The sequence below is a fragment of the Antennarius striatus genome, chromosome 14 (assembly GCF_040054535.1).
Source record: "Antennarius striatus isolate MH-2024 chromosome 14, ASM4005453v1, whole genome shotgun sequence".
NCBI lineage: Eukaryota > Metazoa > Chordata > Actinopteri > Lophiiformes > Antennariidae > Antennarius > Antennarius striatus.
Genome location: NC_090789.1, coordinates 2,577,099 through 2,596,457, shown reverse-complemented (window position 1 = coordinate 2,596,457; position 19,359 = coordinate 2,577,099). Strand labels below are relative to the sequence as shown.

At 42.2% G+C, this 19,359-nt stretch overlaps 4 protein-coding genes and 1 non-coding gene across 6 annotated transcripts; 2 read left to right on the top strand and 3 right to left on the bottom strand.

Annotated features, from left to right (window-relative positions):
• Positions 1 to 1,062: 1,062 nt before the first annotated feature.
• Positions 1,063 to 3,364, bottom strand: LOC137607744 (G-protein coupled receptor 20-like). The gene is made up of 3 exons (XM_068333688.1): positions 3,188 to 3,364; positions 2,577 to 3,053; positions 1,063 to 2,057 (listed from the first exon to the last, which is right to left on the bottom strand). Exons 1-3 carry the CDS (start codon positions 3,362 to 3,364, stop codon positions 1,422 to 1,424), a joined length of 1,290 nt encoding a protein of 429 aa, XP_068189789.1. The 3' UTR covers positions 1,063 to 1,421.
• A 3,412-nt stretch (positions 3,365 to 6,776) lies between these two features.
• Positions 6,777 to 8,766, top strand: LOC137607500 (cilia- and flagella-associated protein 20). The gene is made up of 6 exons (XM_068333322.1): positions 6,777 to 7,126; positions 7,725 to 7,804; positions 7,894 to 8,005; positions 8,079 to 8,267; positions 8,367 to 8,480; positions 8,570 to 8,766. Exons 1-6 carry the CDS (start codon positions 7,043 to 7,045, stop codon positions 8,573 to 8,575), a joined length of 585 nt encoding a protein of 194 aa, XP_068189423.1. The 5' UTR covers positions 6,777 to 7,042; the 3' UTR covers positions 8,576 to 8,766.
• A 900-nt stretch (positions 8,767 to 9,666) lies between these two features.
• Positions 9,667 to 9,773, bottom strand: LOC137607914 (U6 spliceosomal RNA). Its single transcript, XR_011038077.1, has one exon. It is a non-coding gene; the product is annotated as a U6 spliceosomal RNA (small nuclear RNA).
• A 447-nt stretch (positions 9,774 to 10,220) lies between these two features.
• LOC137607539 (H-2 class I histocompatibility antigen, K-Q alpha chain-like) lies at positions 10,221 to 13,158 on the bottom strand. Of its 2 annotated transcripts, none has more exons than XM_068333383.1 (6): positions 13,000 to 13,158; positions 12,201 to 12,467; positions 11,640 to 11,918; positions 11,149 to 11,568; positions 10,935 to 11,054; positions 10,221 to 10,815 (listed from the first exon to the last, which is right to left on the bottom strand). In XM_068333383.1, exons 1-6 carry the CDS (start codon positions 13,070 to 13,072, stop codon positions 10,694 to 10,696), a joined length of 1,281 nt encoding a protein of 426 aa, XP_068189484.1. In that variant the 5' UTR covers positions 13,073 to 13,158; the 3' UTR covers positions 10,221 to 10,693. The 2 variants fall into 2 exon arrangements, with proteins under 2 accessions (XP_068189484.1, XP_068189485.1); XM_068333384.1 differs by having other exon boundaries at positions 11,149 to 11,451.
• Positions 13,159 to 16,062: 2,904 nt separating this feature from the next.
• Positions 16,063 to 17,505, top strand: LOC137607541 (cilia- and flagella-associated protein 20-like). The gene is made up of 6 exons (XM_068333385.1): positions 16,063 to 16,146; positions 16,473 to 16,552; positions 16,657 to 16,768; positions 16,852 to 17,040; positions 17,123 to 17,236; positions 17,319 to 17,505. Exons 1-6 carry the CDS (start codon positions 16,063 to 16,065, stop codon positions 17,403 to 17,405), a joined length of 666 nt encoding a protein of 221 aa, XP_068189486.1. The 3' UTR covers positions 17,406 to 17,505.
• The last annotated feature ends 1,854 nt before the right edge of the window (positions 17,506 to 19,359 follow it).

The window sequence follows — 19,359 nt, the reverse complement described above, 5'->3', positions numbered from 1 at the left end:
AACAAATGACTACACTCAGCAGCTGGACGGTTTTCCCATGATGCCTTGTGGTCAGACTGCTGAGAAAGGAGGTGATGATCCTGCAGGGTCGCGGCCTCTCGCTGGTTTCTGATAAACCAGAGGAGGAACCTGAAACTGCTGTGTGTGCATGTCTGAACCAGACGTAACATGTGATCTGTGTGTGTGTGTGTGTGTGTGTGTGTGTACGCGTGCTTATGCAGAAGTATAACCTTACACGTCCAGGACACTATGTTAAGTGAACTTTAGTGACCCATCAGCATTTTGAGGGAAAGCAAAACTGATTTAATGACTCCTATACATTCATACTCTAATAGAAATTCATGCTCTAATCCATAAAAACTCATTTCCAGATTGAAACTTTTTCCCTCTTTTTTACCACAATTTAACAAAACTGACTGTAAATTCTTGACTTCATTCACATGACAAAATTTGGATGTTTTTACCAGATGGTTCTGCACAGATTAGCAGGATTATTTCTAACGGTGTGAGGTAATCCTTTGAACCATGCGTGGCGTCCTGCTGTCATCTGGTGGATCCACTCATAAAAAGTTCACTGATTGGCTTTGCATTATTATGTCCCACATCATTAAACCAAGATTGTTCTGAAATAGAACTGAGAAGTCATACAAATCTGTGTATTCCTGCTAAGGTGTATTAATGTATGCATGAAGTAACTTTACATTCAGTGCTGATTTGTAGCAGTGAATCTGTGTTTGGAGTCGTTGTGAAATAACAAAGGGAACAGTTCTGAGAACCGGACGGGCGATGGCGTCTAAGATGTCAGAAAAATAAAACAGAACTCTTTTGTTTGAAGTCGATGTTTAAGTGATGGTTTTCTGTGTGATGCTGATGGCACGCCTCCACGTGGGTCCTGGTAGAATAAACAGCACTAACGGCCCTGCAATGAAACTTGAAAGCCTCCTTATGAGCCGTGTTTACAGCACCAATGAGATCTTTACGTCTCGGCTTACTTTGTGTGTAAATCCCAGACAGTCTTAAAGTTTTCCAGCTCTGGTTTAGTTTGAAGAAGCAACACGGGTAAGAAAGAAGTGGGAGAAATGGAGAGATGACAGAAAATGATTCTGTGGTGTGTCTGTTTGGCGGTTTTTTGGGTTTTTTCATTTAAGATGCTGTAATTTAATTTTTAGATTTTTAAATTTTTTTAAATACCTAACTACCACCCCAGGTTTTAGGTAAAACTAATTGAGATAAAACCTGGGATGGTAGGTATGTCTGAAAGGTTCCAAAGAGTGGAATGAACCTGGTAAAGCTGCAGGTTAGTGTCAACAAGGTGCAGCTTTAATGACATTAACTAAATTATTAATTATTAAGATGGAAATTTTTTTTAAAAAAAGTTTCCAATCAAATGCAGAAAAAAGTACATTTTTAACTGACTGTTTTCAGTCTTTCTGAATTATTCCATCCATACGTGTTGTGGGGGGGTCACCTGTCCTGGACTGGTCCATCCTGTCCAGAGAGAGGGGAGCGCCGGTGAAGGTGAGCGTTGCTACGCTGTGAGCTATCACCAGGGCCATTCCGGAACATTTGTTCAGTGAATTCCTCTCCGCTCCTCCCCCGCCGTTAGGCCCCGCCTCCCCATCCTCCTCCGCCCCGCCCCTCCTCTTCGTCCTCCAGACCCGCTTGAAGCTGTCCGTCACAAAGCAGTAAACCACTGGATCCAGGCAGCTGTTCAGGCTGCTCAGGCTGACCGTGATGTGATAGGCCAGCACATGCCCCGCCCCGTTCTCTAGCTCCTCCCGTCCAAATTTGACCCGGAGGTAAACCAGAACCTGGCGGATGTGGAACGGCGTGAAGCAGATGGTGAAGACCACCAGGACCGTGGCCAGGAGTCTGACGGCGCGTTTCCTCCTGACCCGGCTCTGCTGGGGGGCCAATCCGTGGCGAGAGGACAGGAAGCAGGCGAGACGCAGGGTGAAGCCCACCACCGCCAGCAAGGGGAGCAGGAACTCCAGGATCCCCAGGTAGAAGAGGGCGGGCAGGAGAACACACGAGGAGCTGAACTCCAGCGCTGTGGTCTGCAGAGAGAAGACGGAGACTCAGCGAGTCTTCAACAGCTCTGCCTCGTTTTCACGAGTCTGGTTTTCGTCTACGTGTCAAACAACATTGATTCCATTTGGGGCTGAGTGGATAGTTAACTTTTTGGCCCCTCACATTTGGACGACCCTCATCAGGAGAACCCTAACATCCAGAGAGGTGACAGATTCCAGACCCCCTGGAGATAAAATCTAATAATAATAACCCTAAACGTAAAAGTTAATTGATTTGTTTTCTGTAACCAATAATCCTGTGTAGGTTCCTGGAGGGGGGTGGAGCCTATCCTAACTGAGTTTGGGTGGGAGGCGTGGCCTCTGGTTCATCATAGGGCCACACAGGAACACAACAAACCAATCACATTCATGCCTAAGATACATTTTGAACAACGCTTCCCGTTGGCGTCAATAAATAATACAAATAAACCAAAGCAAACTGTATCATTTATAGTCTATATAGTTGTGTGTGTGTGTGTGTGTGTGTGTGTGTGTGTGTGTCTCCACCTGGAAAGAGTAGGTGACCACAACAGCCACCAACCACACCGTGGCGCTGACGCACTTTGCCGTTCCGGTGGTCCGGCATCGATGAAGAGTACCGGACGTGTGGACGACGGCGAGGTACCGATCTATGCAGATACTGAGAGGAAGAGCGGAGGAAGAGTCACAGAGAAAAGAGGAAGCACCAAACAATCTGGGATGGGATGGGTCGCTTCCAGACACCCACCTGGTCAGGAACAGGATGCTGCAGTACATGTTGACGAAGTAGCTGAAGGTGTGAACGTAGGAACAGGCCACACACTTCCCGCCGCTGTGGTACAGGGCAATGCGAGCGGGCAGCGACAGCGCCACCAGCAGGTCGGCCACTGCGAGGTTCATGGTGTAGACGACGGAGGCGGAGGAGTGGGTGGAGGCCCCCGAGAAGACGTAGAGAGCCAGGCTGTTGAGGACGACGCCAACCACCAGCATCAGACAGTTTAACACCTGCGGCGAAGACGAACGAAGCATCAGTGAATAAAATTTAAAGATAAACATGCAAAGTTATGTTGTAGTTGTTTTTTTGTGAAATTTTGAAGATGAAAACCTTAAACTTCTTCTTTAGAAAAAGTTTAAATTACCATGAGAGAGACCCACACAGCGTAGAAGTCTTGGTACAGCTGAACATCCAGGTGGGCCAACCTGTGATATTGCGCCCCCCAGCGCTGGTCCCAGGCACTGCAGTTTGCTGGTTGAGGGGTCATGAGAGGCAGGAGGGCATCAGAGGTTGAGGTCACGTTGGGGACAATGGCGTCCATTGATTGGTAAAGGATGGATGATTGACAGGTTGTTGTCTGAAATGCAAAAGATATAAAGAAGTAGCTGCACGCTTGTATTTATGCCTTATAATTCACATCCCTGAAGTTGATACTGGATTAATTAATCAGCCAATGACAATCTACTTCCAGTGAGCCACTTGACTGTGATGTCATAGATATTTCAGAGTAAATGGTGAGCTCATCACGGGAGGTTGATGCACGGATAGTAATGCATCATCTGCATAAGTTTGATTCATCTTAGTTTTGACTGTTAAATGTTTTTATCAATAAAGTTATTATAGCTATAAAATACAATCCTAAAGGAACGCTAGCATTCCACACTTGTCTTCTGCTCTTGAAAATAATATCACACTTAATCTCATGTCTGATGATCTGGGACTCCCTTGATGTTTTCAGGAGAGCAGTGCCTTGACCTCGTGGCCTGGATTCAGCCGTAGATACTGTATTATAAATACACTTAAACAGCTCAACTCCAAAGTGATACGACGTGCTCCAGTTGGCTCAAAACGACCTAACATTTTCGAGTTCGTTGAGAACACAAACACGTACTAAAACTGATGAATAACAATGGCTCGGGTCGAGAAGTGGTCAACACCAGCAGAAGTTAATCCAGTGAGAGAGAACGTAGAATTCCTGGGCTGTAAACAACATCCTCTGGTTCTTTGGAGACGGCCGAATCCGTCTTCATCGGCGCTCTAAAACCATGTGATGCTTTAAACAAAGTTAAGTGTGTGACCTTGTGTGTTATTTTAAACACAGCGTAGAGTGTTAATATGGGCCATGTCAGCGTGAGCTGCTGTTTTAACACAGCTCTGATACACATTTGTCCTGAAGGAGACACATAAATTTGATTAATGCTGTTTAAAGGAAGGGAGGAAGGGGAGCTTTCAATCCCCAGCATGCGGACGCTGTTCCATTTCAAAAGGTTCGAGGTGAACGGAGCTATACAATGATCTAAAAATAGAAGCAGCTCTGGCTCGTCTGAGAAGAGGTCAGCAGAGATGGAAACAGGTTTGATTGAGAAGCTGCTGGGTTGTAAAAGTAATTCCTATTTGTAAAGCTGATATAAATATGTCGCAGAGTAGTTTGACAAATTCATCAAGCTTTTTCTTATTTTGTTGTGTCGATTTCATCCCTGAAATCTACATAATTGTCAAAGTAGAGTAAACCTACATGCGTGCAGCTACGTTGTTTTGAATCTTTTATTCAAATGATGCAGATTTGTATTAGCTAACTCAACTGTTGATGAAATGTTTGACATAAATTTAAATGAAGAACAAGATTTTAAAGACACTTGAATAAACTACAGTCCATTGCAGATTCTTCTTATTGGTAGAAATCTTGTGATAGACTCTCTGGTTTGGGCCAAAAATGTCAATCTGTTCCTTATAAATACCAGAGACGGATGAGCTCCTATCTGTTAACACATCCTGCCGAGGAAGGGCTTTCCACTCTTCATCATCACGGAGACAGATGGATAAAACCTGGGCTACGATTGGATCGTATGAAATCTGTTTTCGTCCCTCCTTTGACCTCACTGTTAAATCATTTATGATGCGCTCAAACAGTGGTTAAAAATGCCCACACAATCTGATCCTTTGATAGAAAATGGGACATTTTAATTGTTTTTGTCTAAAAACGAAAACAAGGATCAATGAAACATACCAAAAGCTGCTGCTCAGTAGATCCACCTGTAACTTCCCCAGCTTTGACCTTTATATGTTAAACGTTGCCGAGATGCTTCTTTCTTTACTTACTTTACTTCTTTCTTCCTTGTCCTCTTCTTCTTTATGTCGTTGCTAAAACAAAGTGAGTGCAGAGATGGGATGTGAACCCCTTTGGGTTGATAGGAGCGTAACATCAGACAGCCGGACCTCCTACTCATCTCTTTCCACCCCCTCGCTCCGTCTCACCAAGGTTCAATTCAAGAATAAACACAGAGAAGAATAGAAAACCACAGAAACTAGGAACGCCATTGTGTCCTTGTCATCTTCCATTCTTTTCCTTTACTTGTTTTATCAGCCATAGTTTTCTCTTTTCGTCCATGCTTCACTCTTGAAGGCTCACTTTTACACTCTTTATATTCATTTGAGCCCCGTCACTTTGTCAGCAATGGGATTTGATGGTTTTGGTAATCCATTTAAAATGAAAGTGGATTAAATGACTAAACAGAAAACCCTTTTTTTTTTTTACTGGCTGGTGCATAAAACGAATTTGTCCTTTAAAGACACCACAGAAGAAATGATTTCAAAGAAACTCCAGGGTGGTCTCACATGGAATGATCTGTTATAAAAAAACAAAGAAAATTGTCACCCATCCTATTTCACCTCTGTTTAAATATCTGACTCAATGAGACAAGAAAATTTCAAAAGCTCTCAAGCTGTAGAACAATTTCACGCAATTTACACACGTGGTTGAAAGAAAGATTTTTTTTTTTTTGCAAAAACACTGTAATCACATTCAAACATTTTATAATTTTACATTAGCTGAAAGCACTGAAGTGCTTCAGAAGAAGATTTTGTGCAAAAAAACTTCAATCACATTCAGAACATTTTACAATTTTGTATTAGATGAAACTTCAAAAACACTAAACACCAATAAACAAAAGGAAATACAATTTAAAAATTAGTGCATTATATCAGGAAGTTTGCAAAAGTGGGGTGGTCATCAACTAAAGTGCATAGGACATTTTTGTGACACCAGATGTTCCTAAAGTTATTCAGGTCTTTTGTCATTTTATAGACACCAAATTCTAGTTTAAAGTGACATCTGATGTTACAGCCAAAAACAGTAGCTGCTTCTTGAACAGTATTGTTTTCAATTCTCCTCTTCCTGGTCACATAAATTGCGAGTTTTGCCTCTCCAGAAATAAAAATTAAAAGCTGCCACTTTCTCTGATTCGATTTATTGTACCCAGCACCGTAGATGAATTTCCTGATACTAAAATTTTCACTGAACAAATTAAAAACATTCGTTAGAAGAGTGAAGAGCACTGCAAGTAAGATAGAAAGAAAGAAAGAAATGTGGAAAATGGGTGTTATGAAGTAAATAAAGTCACCTAATCACAGTTTCCATCTCACAATGCTACAGAAAGTAAAACAGAAAACTTGTTGATTTTCTTTCACACAATGATGAACTCTTCTCATCAATTAATTTTTTGAGTGATTCATTCTTCATCTGAATTATTAATTCAAAAACACAACTTAATGAGTAAACTATAATGAATAAACCAGTAAAAAAAATAAATAACAGACAATAAAGAAAACACAACAGCCGCTTCTATGAAGTCCCGCCCTTCTTTGCCTTAGATCGGCCCACAGTCAGGATTGGTCAGCCAATCAGAGACGGGACATGACTTTGTGCGTCACTTTTTACGGACCGACGTGAAAAGCCGAAAGAGATTCCGTTCCCCAGCAAAACTAGAAATCAGCAGCAGCCTGCTCCCAGTTTTAACTTAACCCGTGTTGGAATCTCAACAGACGAGACTAATTATTTACTTTTTTTCAGAATCGAAACAATTTGTTTCGACGCAGTTATTTAAAAAACTTATTTTGTCCCGACACCCGTAGTGTGACGGACGGAAATCCACCTGCGAACAAACAAAACGTCCATTAGCAACGAGTTCAACCCATTTCCCCAAGATCTAAACAACGGAAAATGTTCAAGAACACTTTCCAAAGCGGGTTCCTGTCGATATTATACAGCATCGGTAGCAAACCTCTACAAATATGGGATAAAAAGGTGAGCAAGCTATTCACCATTAAAGATTTTTCTGACTTCCCTAGCTGTAGCCGTGCTAATGCTAACCACTGTCAGCTAGATGCTGCTTGGACCAAATGATGATATATATATACAACTATTAATTCGGTTACGGTTTGGTCCTGTTATGTTTTTGGATTTCCTGCACAGTGTTACCAGAAAAACACATTATTTTAGTCAAGATACCAGCTGGGGGCAAGAGGTGTTGTTGCTAAGCAACAGGTCAATGGAGTAACTCGTAGTTAGTCGAAGACTGTTTTGGTTTAGTTTAGATGCAGCACGTTGAAGATGGACACGTTTTCCTTGTTAGTATTTACAGACTTTTTCGTCTTCACTTTTTTTTTTTTCTGTAAAAACATTTCAATTAAAACCCGGGCTGGCAAAAGATGTGTTCATTTGCATATAACACGTGTTTATTTGAGATCTTTGAGGTATGGAAAAATTGAAAAATGAACATTTCACCTGTGTCAAGTTGGCAGAATAATAGCAAGATGATCTAAATGACCGTGGTCATACAGCGTTATTTTCATATGAATGATAAGAAAATATGTAATACTGTAAATGACCCTTGTGTTGACAGGTGAGGAATGGCCACATCAAGAGAATTACAGACAATGACATCCACTCACAGGTGTTGGAGGTGGAAGGGGCGAACGTCAGGTGAGTTTGTGTGTGTTGGACTGGTTCTGTGTGTCAGATTAACTCATCTACTGGTCAATCTAATTCTTAATGGCTTCTAATCCCTACAGCACCACATACATAACCTGCCCAGCAGACCCAAAGAAGACATTGGGTATTAAGCTTCCTTTTTTGGTGATGATAATTAAGAACCTGAAGAAGTACTTCACATTTGAAGTCCAGGTAAGGTGAACAAATGTACACAGAACATTTTGTATGTTTTGAAGTGTCACTCAGGATGTCGTTCCACTTTCAGGTGCTGGATGACAAAAATGTTCGCCGGCGGTTTAGGGCCAGTAATTACCAAAGCACGACTCGGGTGAAGCCGTTTATCTGCACCATGCCCATGAGGTTGGACGACGGCTGGAACCAGATCCAGTTCAACTTATCGGACTTCACCAGGAGGGCCTATGGAACCAATTATATTGAGACGCTGCGTGTACAGGTGATCGCACTGAGACTAAGAGACGTTTTATAGTTGTTTTATAGCATGTTACTAGGGAAACGCTGCAGTACGACTGTACCATTTCTGTTTTCCCCTCAGATCCACGCCAACTGTCGTATTAGGAGAGTTTATTTCTCAGACAGGCTGTACTCTGAGGATGAGCTCCCGGCAGAGTTCAAACTCTTCTTGCCTGTCCTGAGCCAGAAAGCTAAGGTGAAACACTCCTCCACAGTTGTACATTTACACAATCGTACACAACATGAACTTGTGTGACACCAACTGTTTTATTTTTTTTATTGCAGCAGTAACTTCTCAACCTTCACTGTTCCTCCCTCCCACTCCAGACCTGGTGTTGAGTTTTCTTAAAAGAATTCTTTTTCTTGTGATATACTTTAATACAGTTTAGTATGTTTTGATTTGGACTATGAGTTTTCAGTGCTATTTTGTGTTTACTGTGTTCTAATTAAAATATTTTTATTGACTCACGTATCCTCTATTTTCTGTGCATCCTGCTTTCTAATCTCGTAACAAGTTGAGAACCACGTGAATGAAAACACAGGTCCTCTATTGATGGCTGCTACTACAGAGAAATATAATATATTACAATAAATGATCTTCATCAAACAATCTGCTGTTTATTGTCATCAGAAAACAAAAATAGACTGTGAGACACAACAGGAAGCGACCAAACCGAATTGTTGTAGTTCCACAAATCTGCCACTAAGTGTCGCTGTGTGACCGCTGAACAGGAGTGCTTCAGTGACGCAGCTGACGCGTCGGAATTTAGAAGTTCCAGTGACACTTGAATTGTTTGACGCTTCAAATACAGGATGGTGATTTTTTTCCCCCACCTGTTATTTCGGTAACACATGTGCTAAAATTGGAACGATACAAAGAAGATTAGAAGATTTGTAAGATTGTAAGATTCAATCACTGTTTTCTTCAATGTGAAGAAAACAGTGGGGGGGGGGGTCGCAACACAGAATTTAAAATTGTACAAGTGTGGAAGGAATGACGACTAATGTTGATACAAATTATTATAACTTGAAGTTTTCATTGTCATGTGTCGCCTGAGTCTCTGAAATCTGACGACTCAGCTGCGTCCCTGAAGCCCTCACGTACAGCGATCACACAGCGACACTCAGTGGCAGATTTGTGGAACTACAACAGTCAGTTTCGCCTCTCAGTCCGATTAATTTTGTTTTCTGATGAACGCAAACAGCAGATTTCTTTCTGTAGTTTATGATAAACACGTATCTTGCTGGGATGTAATGTATGTTTGGGGCTCTTGGTGTGTCCTGGATAGGGATGTAGCTTTGATAACTTGTCTCTTTTACCCTATAGTGTGGTGAGGACTGGATGGTGGCGCTTTAATTAAATGAAGACAATTTATCTTTTCCAAAATTTGGAACGCTTCACGAATTTGCGTGCCATCCTTGCTCAGGGGGCCATGCTAATCTTCTCTGTATCGTTCCAATTTTAGTATAAGTATTACCGAAGTAAGACAGAGTTGTGAATATCACCATCCTGTATTTCAAGCTCCAGTATTTTATTCAACACTTGAACATCCATTAATGAACCCCTGACCAATTATGGTTGTCACATTTTTTCTGTTTATCAATAGATTAGTTGTTTTTTTTGTCATTTCAAATTCAGCTTTCTACGTACTCTTCAATGATTGGTCTGGAAATGGTCTCGAACCCGGTCTGCTCTGCACTAGCCAATGGTCGTTCGCAGCTATGTCCCGCCTCTCAGTTTTTTATCCATTAGGAGAGCTTTATCTTTATTCCTTTAAAGCATTTTAAACTTTGAAATAAACATATTAAGTAGTTGGAAACGTTTTCAAAACACATAAAAACACAACAAAAGAGGAAATAAATGAACGTTCAAATCCTCCAGGACGATCCGGAATAATTGTTTAAAGTGAAAGAAGTGAGAATGATGAGACACGTGTAAAATATGGGATTTTATTGCAAAGCAGAATTTGTTCTGACAATAAACCAACCAACAGAACAATTTCATCCAATGTTTACCTAGTTAACTAGTTAGATTAGCAGCACAGAAAGACTTTCTCAGAATAAACAGCAGAGACAACTCTCTAGTGGTTGTCAGATCTCATGTCAAGGTAGCGTCAGGTCACCTGACCCTAGGAGGACCAATAGGACAGAAGTTTTGAATTGGAATGATGGTGACGTGTTTGAATCAACTCCTGTTAAACCAGCAATGTGGTTTGAAGACAGCTGTGATGATTCTGTTGGAAAGATCCTGTTTTACGTCTCCAGGAAGAAAAATGTGAATAAAACGTAATAAAATATTTTAATGACACCCTTTAAGTTTGACCACGTTTACTCAATATTTGTAGTGCGTTTTCTACAGACTCTAATCAATAACCATCGATAACTAGATCCTCATCCTGATGGATTTGATCAGATCACATTCTGGTGCTCCCCGACCTCTGGTTGCGCCCCGACCTCCGGCTGCTCCCCGACCCCCGGCTGCAGTCTCTCAGAGAGCTCAGAGCTGTCCTCAGGAACTGAACCACGTTTAGCTGGAAAACAAAGACTCGTCATCCCACCGTGAAGTTTGCTTCACGCTGAGTCAAAGCATCAGGTCAGAGAGTCAAATCAAAGCTGGGAGGAAGAGACGGCTTCTGTTCGGACCCCTCACCTGTCCTCTGTCTGGAAAGCTTGAACCCAACGGCTGCCATGACAACGAGAGCAAGAACCAGTACAGCGATGATGGTGATGATGGTGGTGGTGGTGGGGGGGGTCACGTCAGTGGGCTCCTCTGGAGAGAAGAAAACAACAACGAGTCACAACCTGAACAGAAGTGCAGGAAATAAAGGTGTCTCCACCCCCCACCCCCCCGACCCCCGTCTCACCCCAGTTGGTCCAGATCTTTCCTTTGTCCAGTCTGGTGACCAAGTCGTCCTCCACACCTTCCAGCTGGAACACACAGTCGTACCTCCTCCAGTCTTCAGGGGCCACCGATGAAAGGTTCAGGTCAACACTGGTCTGGAAGGTTCCATCATGGTTGGGGAGGATCTCTCCGTGGTCCACCTCCTCATGAAGCTCCTCTCCATCTCTCCTCCAGAAGAGTGCAGCTCTGTCAGGGTAGAAACCTGTAGCGAAGCAGCTGACTGGAGAGGAGGGGGTCTTCTGGAGGAGGAACACTGAGGGGAGCTCTGGAGGAGGAGCACAAACACACTTTAGATGCTCCTCACCAGGAGTCACTGTTTGTTCTTCTGTTTGATGGGATGGATCTGAAGTGTTGTCTGTGTGTCGTTCATCTTTATTGTTTACTGTTGATCACAAACACCAGAGAAACATGAAGGTTGTCGGTACGAAACTCCATCAGGTCATGTGATCCTACCTGTTCTCAGCAGAGAGCTCCTCCCATTCTCCAAATACTTCCTCCCCCACTCAGGACAAATCTGGGTGTAGTAATGCTTTTTATGTTCCATCCAAGCTCTGTCATGATCCCATCTGTGTTTGGTGATGAGAGCCTGAGGTCTGGGAGCGATCCAGGTCTCTGTCTTCAGGTCCAGGACCAGGAAGTCTTCTCCATTATAACCATACTGCTCAAAACCAGTAACCTCTCCAGTCTCATCGTCCCACTGACAACCATACATCCTCTGGTCAATATGGAAACCTGAGAGAGAGAGAGAGAGACTCTCAATGGACTTATTCTGATCCAGTCTCAGCGATCTCTGCTGGTTATTATGGGATGGACAGAAACACTGGGTCAGTGAAGTCCAGCAGCATCCAGTCGTCTGACAGGAATGTTTGTGCTGAGTCAGCAAGAGACGCCATCGAGCAGTTTGATCGACAGATGAACAATAGTGTGTGTGTGTGTGTGTGTGTGTGTGTGCGTGTTTACTTCCTGCAGCATGAAAACATAAACAACATTTTATCAGTAGAAACATAAACAAACCTTCAGATTGGTTAAAACGTTTCTTTGCAGTTTCAATGTTGACTTTGGCCGTCTCATGGTTCCCCTCATTGATCCTAGTCTCTCGGTTCCAGTACTCAGGATCATCTGCTGTGATTTTCTCCATCCAGTCCTGTTTGGGTTCTGTTCTCTTGGTGTTACTGTCATAATGAACAATCTGAACGTCATCAATCAACCCAACAGCCACATACTCTGGGAAGTTTGGGACTCCAGAAGATGTAGTTTCGAAATACTTCAGAGAGTGAGTCACTGAAAGAAACAGAAACATGATTTGTGTTTCATAAACCAGTGAAACATTTGATTTTCCTGCACACAGAACCAACAAGAACTGGGCTCCAGTAAAGTGGTTCTGATGGCGTCTGTTGTTCAGTCAGTTCTTCTCTGGTTTCATCAAGTCTCCTTCCTGTTGCTCTTGTTGTTTCTGATGATCAGCTGATAACTGGAAGGATTTCTACAATCAGAATCCTTCCTGTCGTCTGCTGTCTGAACACAAGGAGGTCATGTTTCTGTGTTCTGCGTCACGTCAAGAATGTTGGACAAACCGGTTCTGGAACAAATCTACCCTGGAACAAATCTACCCTGGATCAAATCTACCCTGGATCTACCCCTGCTGGATCCTGGATCAGCTGCTCAGCTTTCAGATGACAGCTGGGTCACCCCTGAACATTTCTCAGGTGCTAACATGTCAGGAAGTCCGTCAACAGAGCCCTGAATCCATCCAGCAGGCTACAAACACACCAAACTCTTCCTCCTTCCCGATCGGGAAATCACGTGACCTCACCTCCCGCCGCACCAGGTACACCTGTTCCCAGGAGAACCACCAGAACCAAGGTCGTCATGGTGACCAGTCGCATCTGCAGCTCCGAACACACAACAGCCGACAGGAGTCTCTGGTGAAGCTTCCAGTCCGACCATCAAGGGTGAAGTGAGGACGGAACACGGAGAGCAGCGGACTTCCCCGTCCTTCTGAGCCAATGGCAGTTTAGCCTGAGCAGTGACGTCACAGGTAGTGAATCAAAAGTGAAAGTGAATGGAGCTGAGTTTAAAGTGCGCCAGAGGATGGGGGGTGGGGGTAAAACAGGCGTCTCCAAACTTTTAGCTTTAACTTTCCCCTTCTCTGCTGGGGGGCCGGGGTCAGTTTGTAACAGAAAAAACTGTGACGATGGCAGGGCTGCCTAAATGTAAACATTTATTGTCTTCCAGAAAGCACACATAACTAAATATTAACAACCCTTTCTGGGATCTTAACAGAAAAAAAGTCAAGAAATAAATAAGTAACACTGTTAATGAAATAAATGACACTATTTATTACAAAGATAGTAACCAAATAACCCTTTCTGGGTTCTTCACAGAAAAAAAAAAGGTCATTAACATTAACTGTGTCCAGGTGAACATGACGTCACCTTTAATGATGTTGTGCACGTGTGTCAAACTCAAGGCCCAGGGGCCAAATGTGGCCCGCCACATCATTTAATGTGGCCCACGAGAGCATAAAAAAAAAATCAGATTGTCTAAAAATAGATAGGTCTAAAGTGTGGTTTGTCCAAAAACTACATTACCCACAATGCAGTAATTAAGCCCATTTTAATTTTGACAAAAACGTTTTGAATAAAGTTAACGTCCTAACTTGTGTTTGATGTTATTTTTCTTTTTTCATTGATAGTTTGATGCCTGAATGATGGAGTTCTGTGGCTTTAATTACCTGATAAATTAAAAGGATTTATGTTATAACAGAGGAACAAACCAATTAATTTTTTTCTGTGCAACTGTAAGGTGTGTAGTTTGAATAAGTAATAAATTCAGAGTTACTTCACATCAAGGAGTATTTACATTTATTTCATTTTACAGTGAGTTACATTTAGTTATATTTATAAGTTACATCTGGTCCTTTGAGGACAGACGTTATGCTGATGTGGCGTTCGGGGAAAATGAATTTGACACCTCTGATCCGTAGCTTTGATGCTGCATCAGGACGCGTCTGGTGAAGACAGGCCCAGTGAAGCGGTCCTGATGGGATGGACTCTCTGCCTTCACTCCAAATGCAAAAGAGAAGATGGAGGCGCAGAGGAGCGCCGACAGCTCCAGGGTGACGCTATCAAATGTCCTGCTGAGCCCTGCAGCTGGCTTTCATTTCCACAGCACAGCCAGGTCTGAGCTTCTTCTTCTGTCTCCAGGGCAACGGACAAACAATCAGGAGCTATCGATGACTAGATGTTGCGTCACGTGTCTGAGGTCATGAGGTCAATCTGTCCACCCTCACAGAGCTGCCATCATGACTGCATTCTGACGCTCGAGGTTCTTTGACAGAACGATCATTTCATCCAGAAGCTGTCAGCTGTTGTTCCCTGCTGGCTTCCATCCACCTGAGTGGATGTTTCACAGCTGAACACACAAACCTGTGACAACAGGTTCCACAGTGGAACCTTTTCAGAACCACACTGAGAGATGCAACCTGAACACGCAGCATGAAAATGACGTCACAGCTCAGCTGACGATGGTCCCCGCCTCATTTCTATGTAAACTCAAACAATAGAACACTGGAGACAACAACAACAACAACAACAACACAATGTGGACCGTCTGCTTTAGTTTGTCCTGTAAACTGTAGAGTTCATGAACACTCCTCTGATGGACATTTGCTGAACATTGCCCCCTACTGCCCGGACAGACACACGACAGCATTTCAGTCGTTCTTTACATCCAATGCAATCCACTTTATTTATATAGCACAATTTAAATAAACACAAGGTTTGAACCTGTGAATGAATAGAGACCACCCCCCCCCCAACAGCATAGAGACCTCCCCATCAGATATATACACACAAACTGTACTTGTAATGCTGTATGGGCACAATTTGTTCTTATTAAAAGCTGCCTTGACCTGGATTCGAACCGGAGTTGCTGCGGCCAAAATGCAGAGTACTAAACCACTAGAGTGTACATAATTTAATCTGATCAGGTTCTCCACGTTTCCTCTTATCACTCCTGGTGCAACCCCTGTCAGCACAACTGAGAGGGGAAGATAGGTAGAGATATACAGTAGATCTGGTGCAGATTGGCCACAAGTCCAAACTACATCATCAAAGTTATGTCTGTCTGTATTTGTGACTGTTTGCATTCAAGTTTTGGGAGAAAATTTTCTCTGTATGAAAAGGGTTGTTCATACACTAAGGGACATGTTCAAGGGACCTTAAAAAATATCAATCACAGGAGGTAATAAAGCTTGATAACCCTACAAGCGGTAAACTTCTGTCTGTTGTAAAATGTAAATCTGTTCTTGGGATGGGCTTGAATGCGTATAAATAAGGAAATGCTGGAACAATTGTCAGAGTAAGACTCTTTTGAGTGCTCTGCTCTCCATACCGGTATGTATTAAAAGAGAAATGACTGATCACACCGTGTCCATGACTTATAATTTTTCAAAGAATTAGCAACTGTCATTAAGCAGGAAGAATTCACCTGTTATATTACAATTGAACTTCCTTGGTTTGTACGACCGTAACAAAGAGTCAAAGCAGATGAATGAATGAAAAAGGTGTGTAGGTCCCAATTATTACAGGTCACTATCATGGCCATTACATAAAAAAATTGTATGTACCTATATAGAAAGATCAAAGTGTACTTCTCGTCTATTATGTGTCTTTCACACGACCATCATGTTAGAAAACTGTACGTACATCAAAGGAGATGAGTTCTGCCATCTATTATTATCTAATAATTCTGATCTGCTCTCCTGTGATCTCACCTTAGGTTATGATCTACATCCCTTTGATCCCGTACAAAAATTAGATATATACACACGACACCCATAGCATCAGGGACAAAAAAATTAAAAGGACAAAAAATGTTTAGAAACACTTATCAAGGGTCGCTTTTGTCTATTCTATACAGCATCGGCAGTAAGCCCCTTGAAATATGGGAAGAAAAGGTACAATTGTCATCCAGCACCTGAAAGTTAAACGTCAGCCTGAGTGACACTTTAGAATATATGGAATGTTCTATGTACACTTCACTCAAAAATGATTTTTTTTTTGACTTCCTCACCTGTAGCTGTGCTAATGCTAGCCACTGTCTAGCAAGGTGTTGCTTGGAGCAAACATTGATATATAAATCAAAACTATAACAGGACAGTGGTCTTGTTACATTTTTTTTATATTTCCTTTGTACTGTTGCCAGTAATACAAAAACCAAAATTTCATATAAAAAAATTTAAAAGTATGTAATACCGTAAATCACATTTATTTGTGTCGACAGGTGAAGAATGGTCAAATCAGGAAAATCACCGACGATGAGATCCGCTCACAGGTGTTGGAGGTGGAAGGTGTGAACGTCAGGTGAGTATGTGTGTGTGTGTGTGTGCTGAAACTGGTTTTGTTTGTCAGATTAACTCAACTGGTGACTCATCATTCTTATTCCTAATGTCTTCTAATCCCTACAGCACCACATACATATCTTGCCCAGCAGACCCAAAGAAGACGTTGGGTATCCAGCTTCCTGTTTTGGTCTTGATAGTCAAGAATCTAGGGAAGTACTTCTCATTTGAAGTCCAGGTAAGGCAGACTAGACAAGTGAAGTGTACATAGAACACTCCGTATATTTTGAAGTTGCACTCAGGCTGTTGTTTAACTTTCAGGTGCTGGATGACAAAAATTTTCGCCGACGGTTTAGGGTAAGTAACTACCGAAGCGCATCTCGGGTGGATCCATTAATGTGCACCCTGCCCATGAGGTTGGACATCGGCTGGAACATAATCCCGCTCAACCTATCATACTTCACCAGTTTGGCCTATGGCACCAATTATGTTGAGACGCTGCGTGTACAGGTGAGAGCATTGAGACAAAAAGATGTTTCATAGCTGCTGTGGAAACGCTACATTACGACTGTACCATCTGTTTTCCCCTCAGATCCACGCCAACTGTCGCGTTAGGAGAGTCTATTTCTCAGACAAGTTGTACTCTGAAGATAAGCTCCCGGCAAGTTTTAAACTCTACCTTCCCGTCCGGAGGGAGCAAGCTAAGGTGAAACCTCCACACAGTCGTTACATTTACACAATCGTACACAACACGACACTTGTTTTTGACACTCGATTGTTTTTTACAGCGGCAGCAGCCTCAGCAGCCGCAGCAGCCGCAGCAGCCGCAGCAGCCGCAGCAGCCGCAGCAGCCGCAGCAGCCGCAGCAGCAGTAGCTTCTCAATAAACTGCGTCCAACCTGGAGAGAGATGGGCGCCGCCAGGTTCAATTGCCCAAGACACACCATATGATGACAACTGTGTGTCGTCTGTGATGCCCCAGCGACCTCTGGGATTATGGGATAGGCTAGGCTAGGGTAGCTTCTCTAACTGCACTGTTCCTCCTTCCTACCCTCTAGAGCTGGCGCTTTTTTTTTCTTCTTTTTTTTTTAAGATTTAATTTGTGTAGGTATGTGACAAATAATATATGTATTAAGAACTTAATTCTGTTAATGTCCATGGGTGTGGGGGCACGGTGGCGAAGTAGGTAGCACTGTTGCATCATATATGGATATGGAATTTTATTCCATATGTATGTAAGTGGATTTTCAGCTGATGAAGTTGAAACATGAAAATTACACTAGTAGACAAATCAATGGATGGATTTATGAAACACAAATGTTTTTAGTGAAATGCAATGAAAATTAGTTGCCCTCTCAAAGCTGTGTACGATACGAATAAATCAATTATATCATCATTTCACAACATGTCCCGTTGCATTGACGTCTTCAAACATCGACGTCTCGGTTTAAAGCTGCATCTTGAACTCACATCCAGGAAAAGACATGACAGAAATAACCTTGAAGAGCCCAAACGGACTGGAATAAAGGATCCTGAACGCCTCGTCTTAATTTGTTAGTTATGTTATGTTGTGACACATTTCCACCTCTGAATAAAAATGTCCATTTTCAGTTGCTGTCTTGCAGTCATGTGTTCCATAATGCCACTGTTTTAGTGTCTGACTCTACTGATGGTGGTTTCTCATCCTTCCATTTCATTGTTATCATCTTAGCAATCAGTGAAAGAATCCGCAACATCGAGCCCCGATCCACACCGTGACAGTCGCCGCCAACATGTTATCCATTTCTTTTCGAGTATTTCTCCAGAACCCCTGGATTACTGGGCAATCCCACAGCACATGTGTGTGATCCCCTATCATTCCACAGTTCCTCCATCAAATAACAAATGAAGATTCCTTGATGTTCAAAGGTGTATTGAATTATCTAATTTTTAGTTTTCAATCATTCCTTCCATAATTGACTCTTTAGTCCCCTATGACTGCTGGAACATTAATCTTCCCATTCTTTATAGTTAATTATGGAATTCTAATTCCCATTTTTCTTTGATGCTCCAAGTGTTTTGGGAGATATCAGCCGTGAGCCCTTTATACATTTGTGAGACCTGCTTTTTAGAAATGCATCACACTTGAGATGCTTCATATCATTTGGGAATGGGCTATTCAACATCAAGACTCAAGAATCAAGAATTAATTTAATTGTCATTGTTAAATCCAACAAAGACATTGGGTTCTCTCGTTTGGTGCAGATACATTTATTTAAAAAAAAAAAGAAGAACAGAACATGACTGATTAAAAAAAGTGGATATGATAAATAAGAACACAAAGGGGGCAGGGCAAAAGGTAAAGATGGCGACTATCAAATGTTCTGACACCCGTTCACAGTAAATGAAATGATGCACAGTATCGATAATGTATGTTAAATTACACAAAAATCCTGATACATGTATGTATACATGCTTGAGAGGAGTTTGGCAGAATTCAGCAGATTTATGGCAATTGCATAGAAGCTGTTCTTCAGTTTTAGTTTTTATTACCCCATACTGTTTACAGCTTTAGTAGGATATTGAATTTCCTCAGCAACTCCTGTGACCCATGAAGAAGCAAATAAGAAGATCAATGATTGAAAAAGAGGAGATGTCCCAATTATCATGGGTCGTTTACACAGCAATTACACAAAAAAATTGTACGTACATAGAAAGACAAAGGAGCACATGTCCCTTTTACTAGGTGCCGTTCACTCGACCATTATGCTAGGAAATCAAGAAAAAGATCAAAGGAGATAGGTTCCGATATCTTAATAATTAATAATAGCAGATCCGGGTAATTCTGATC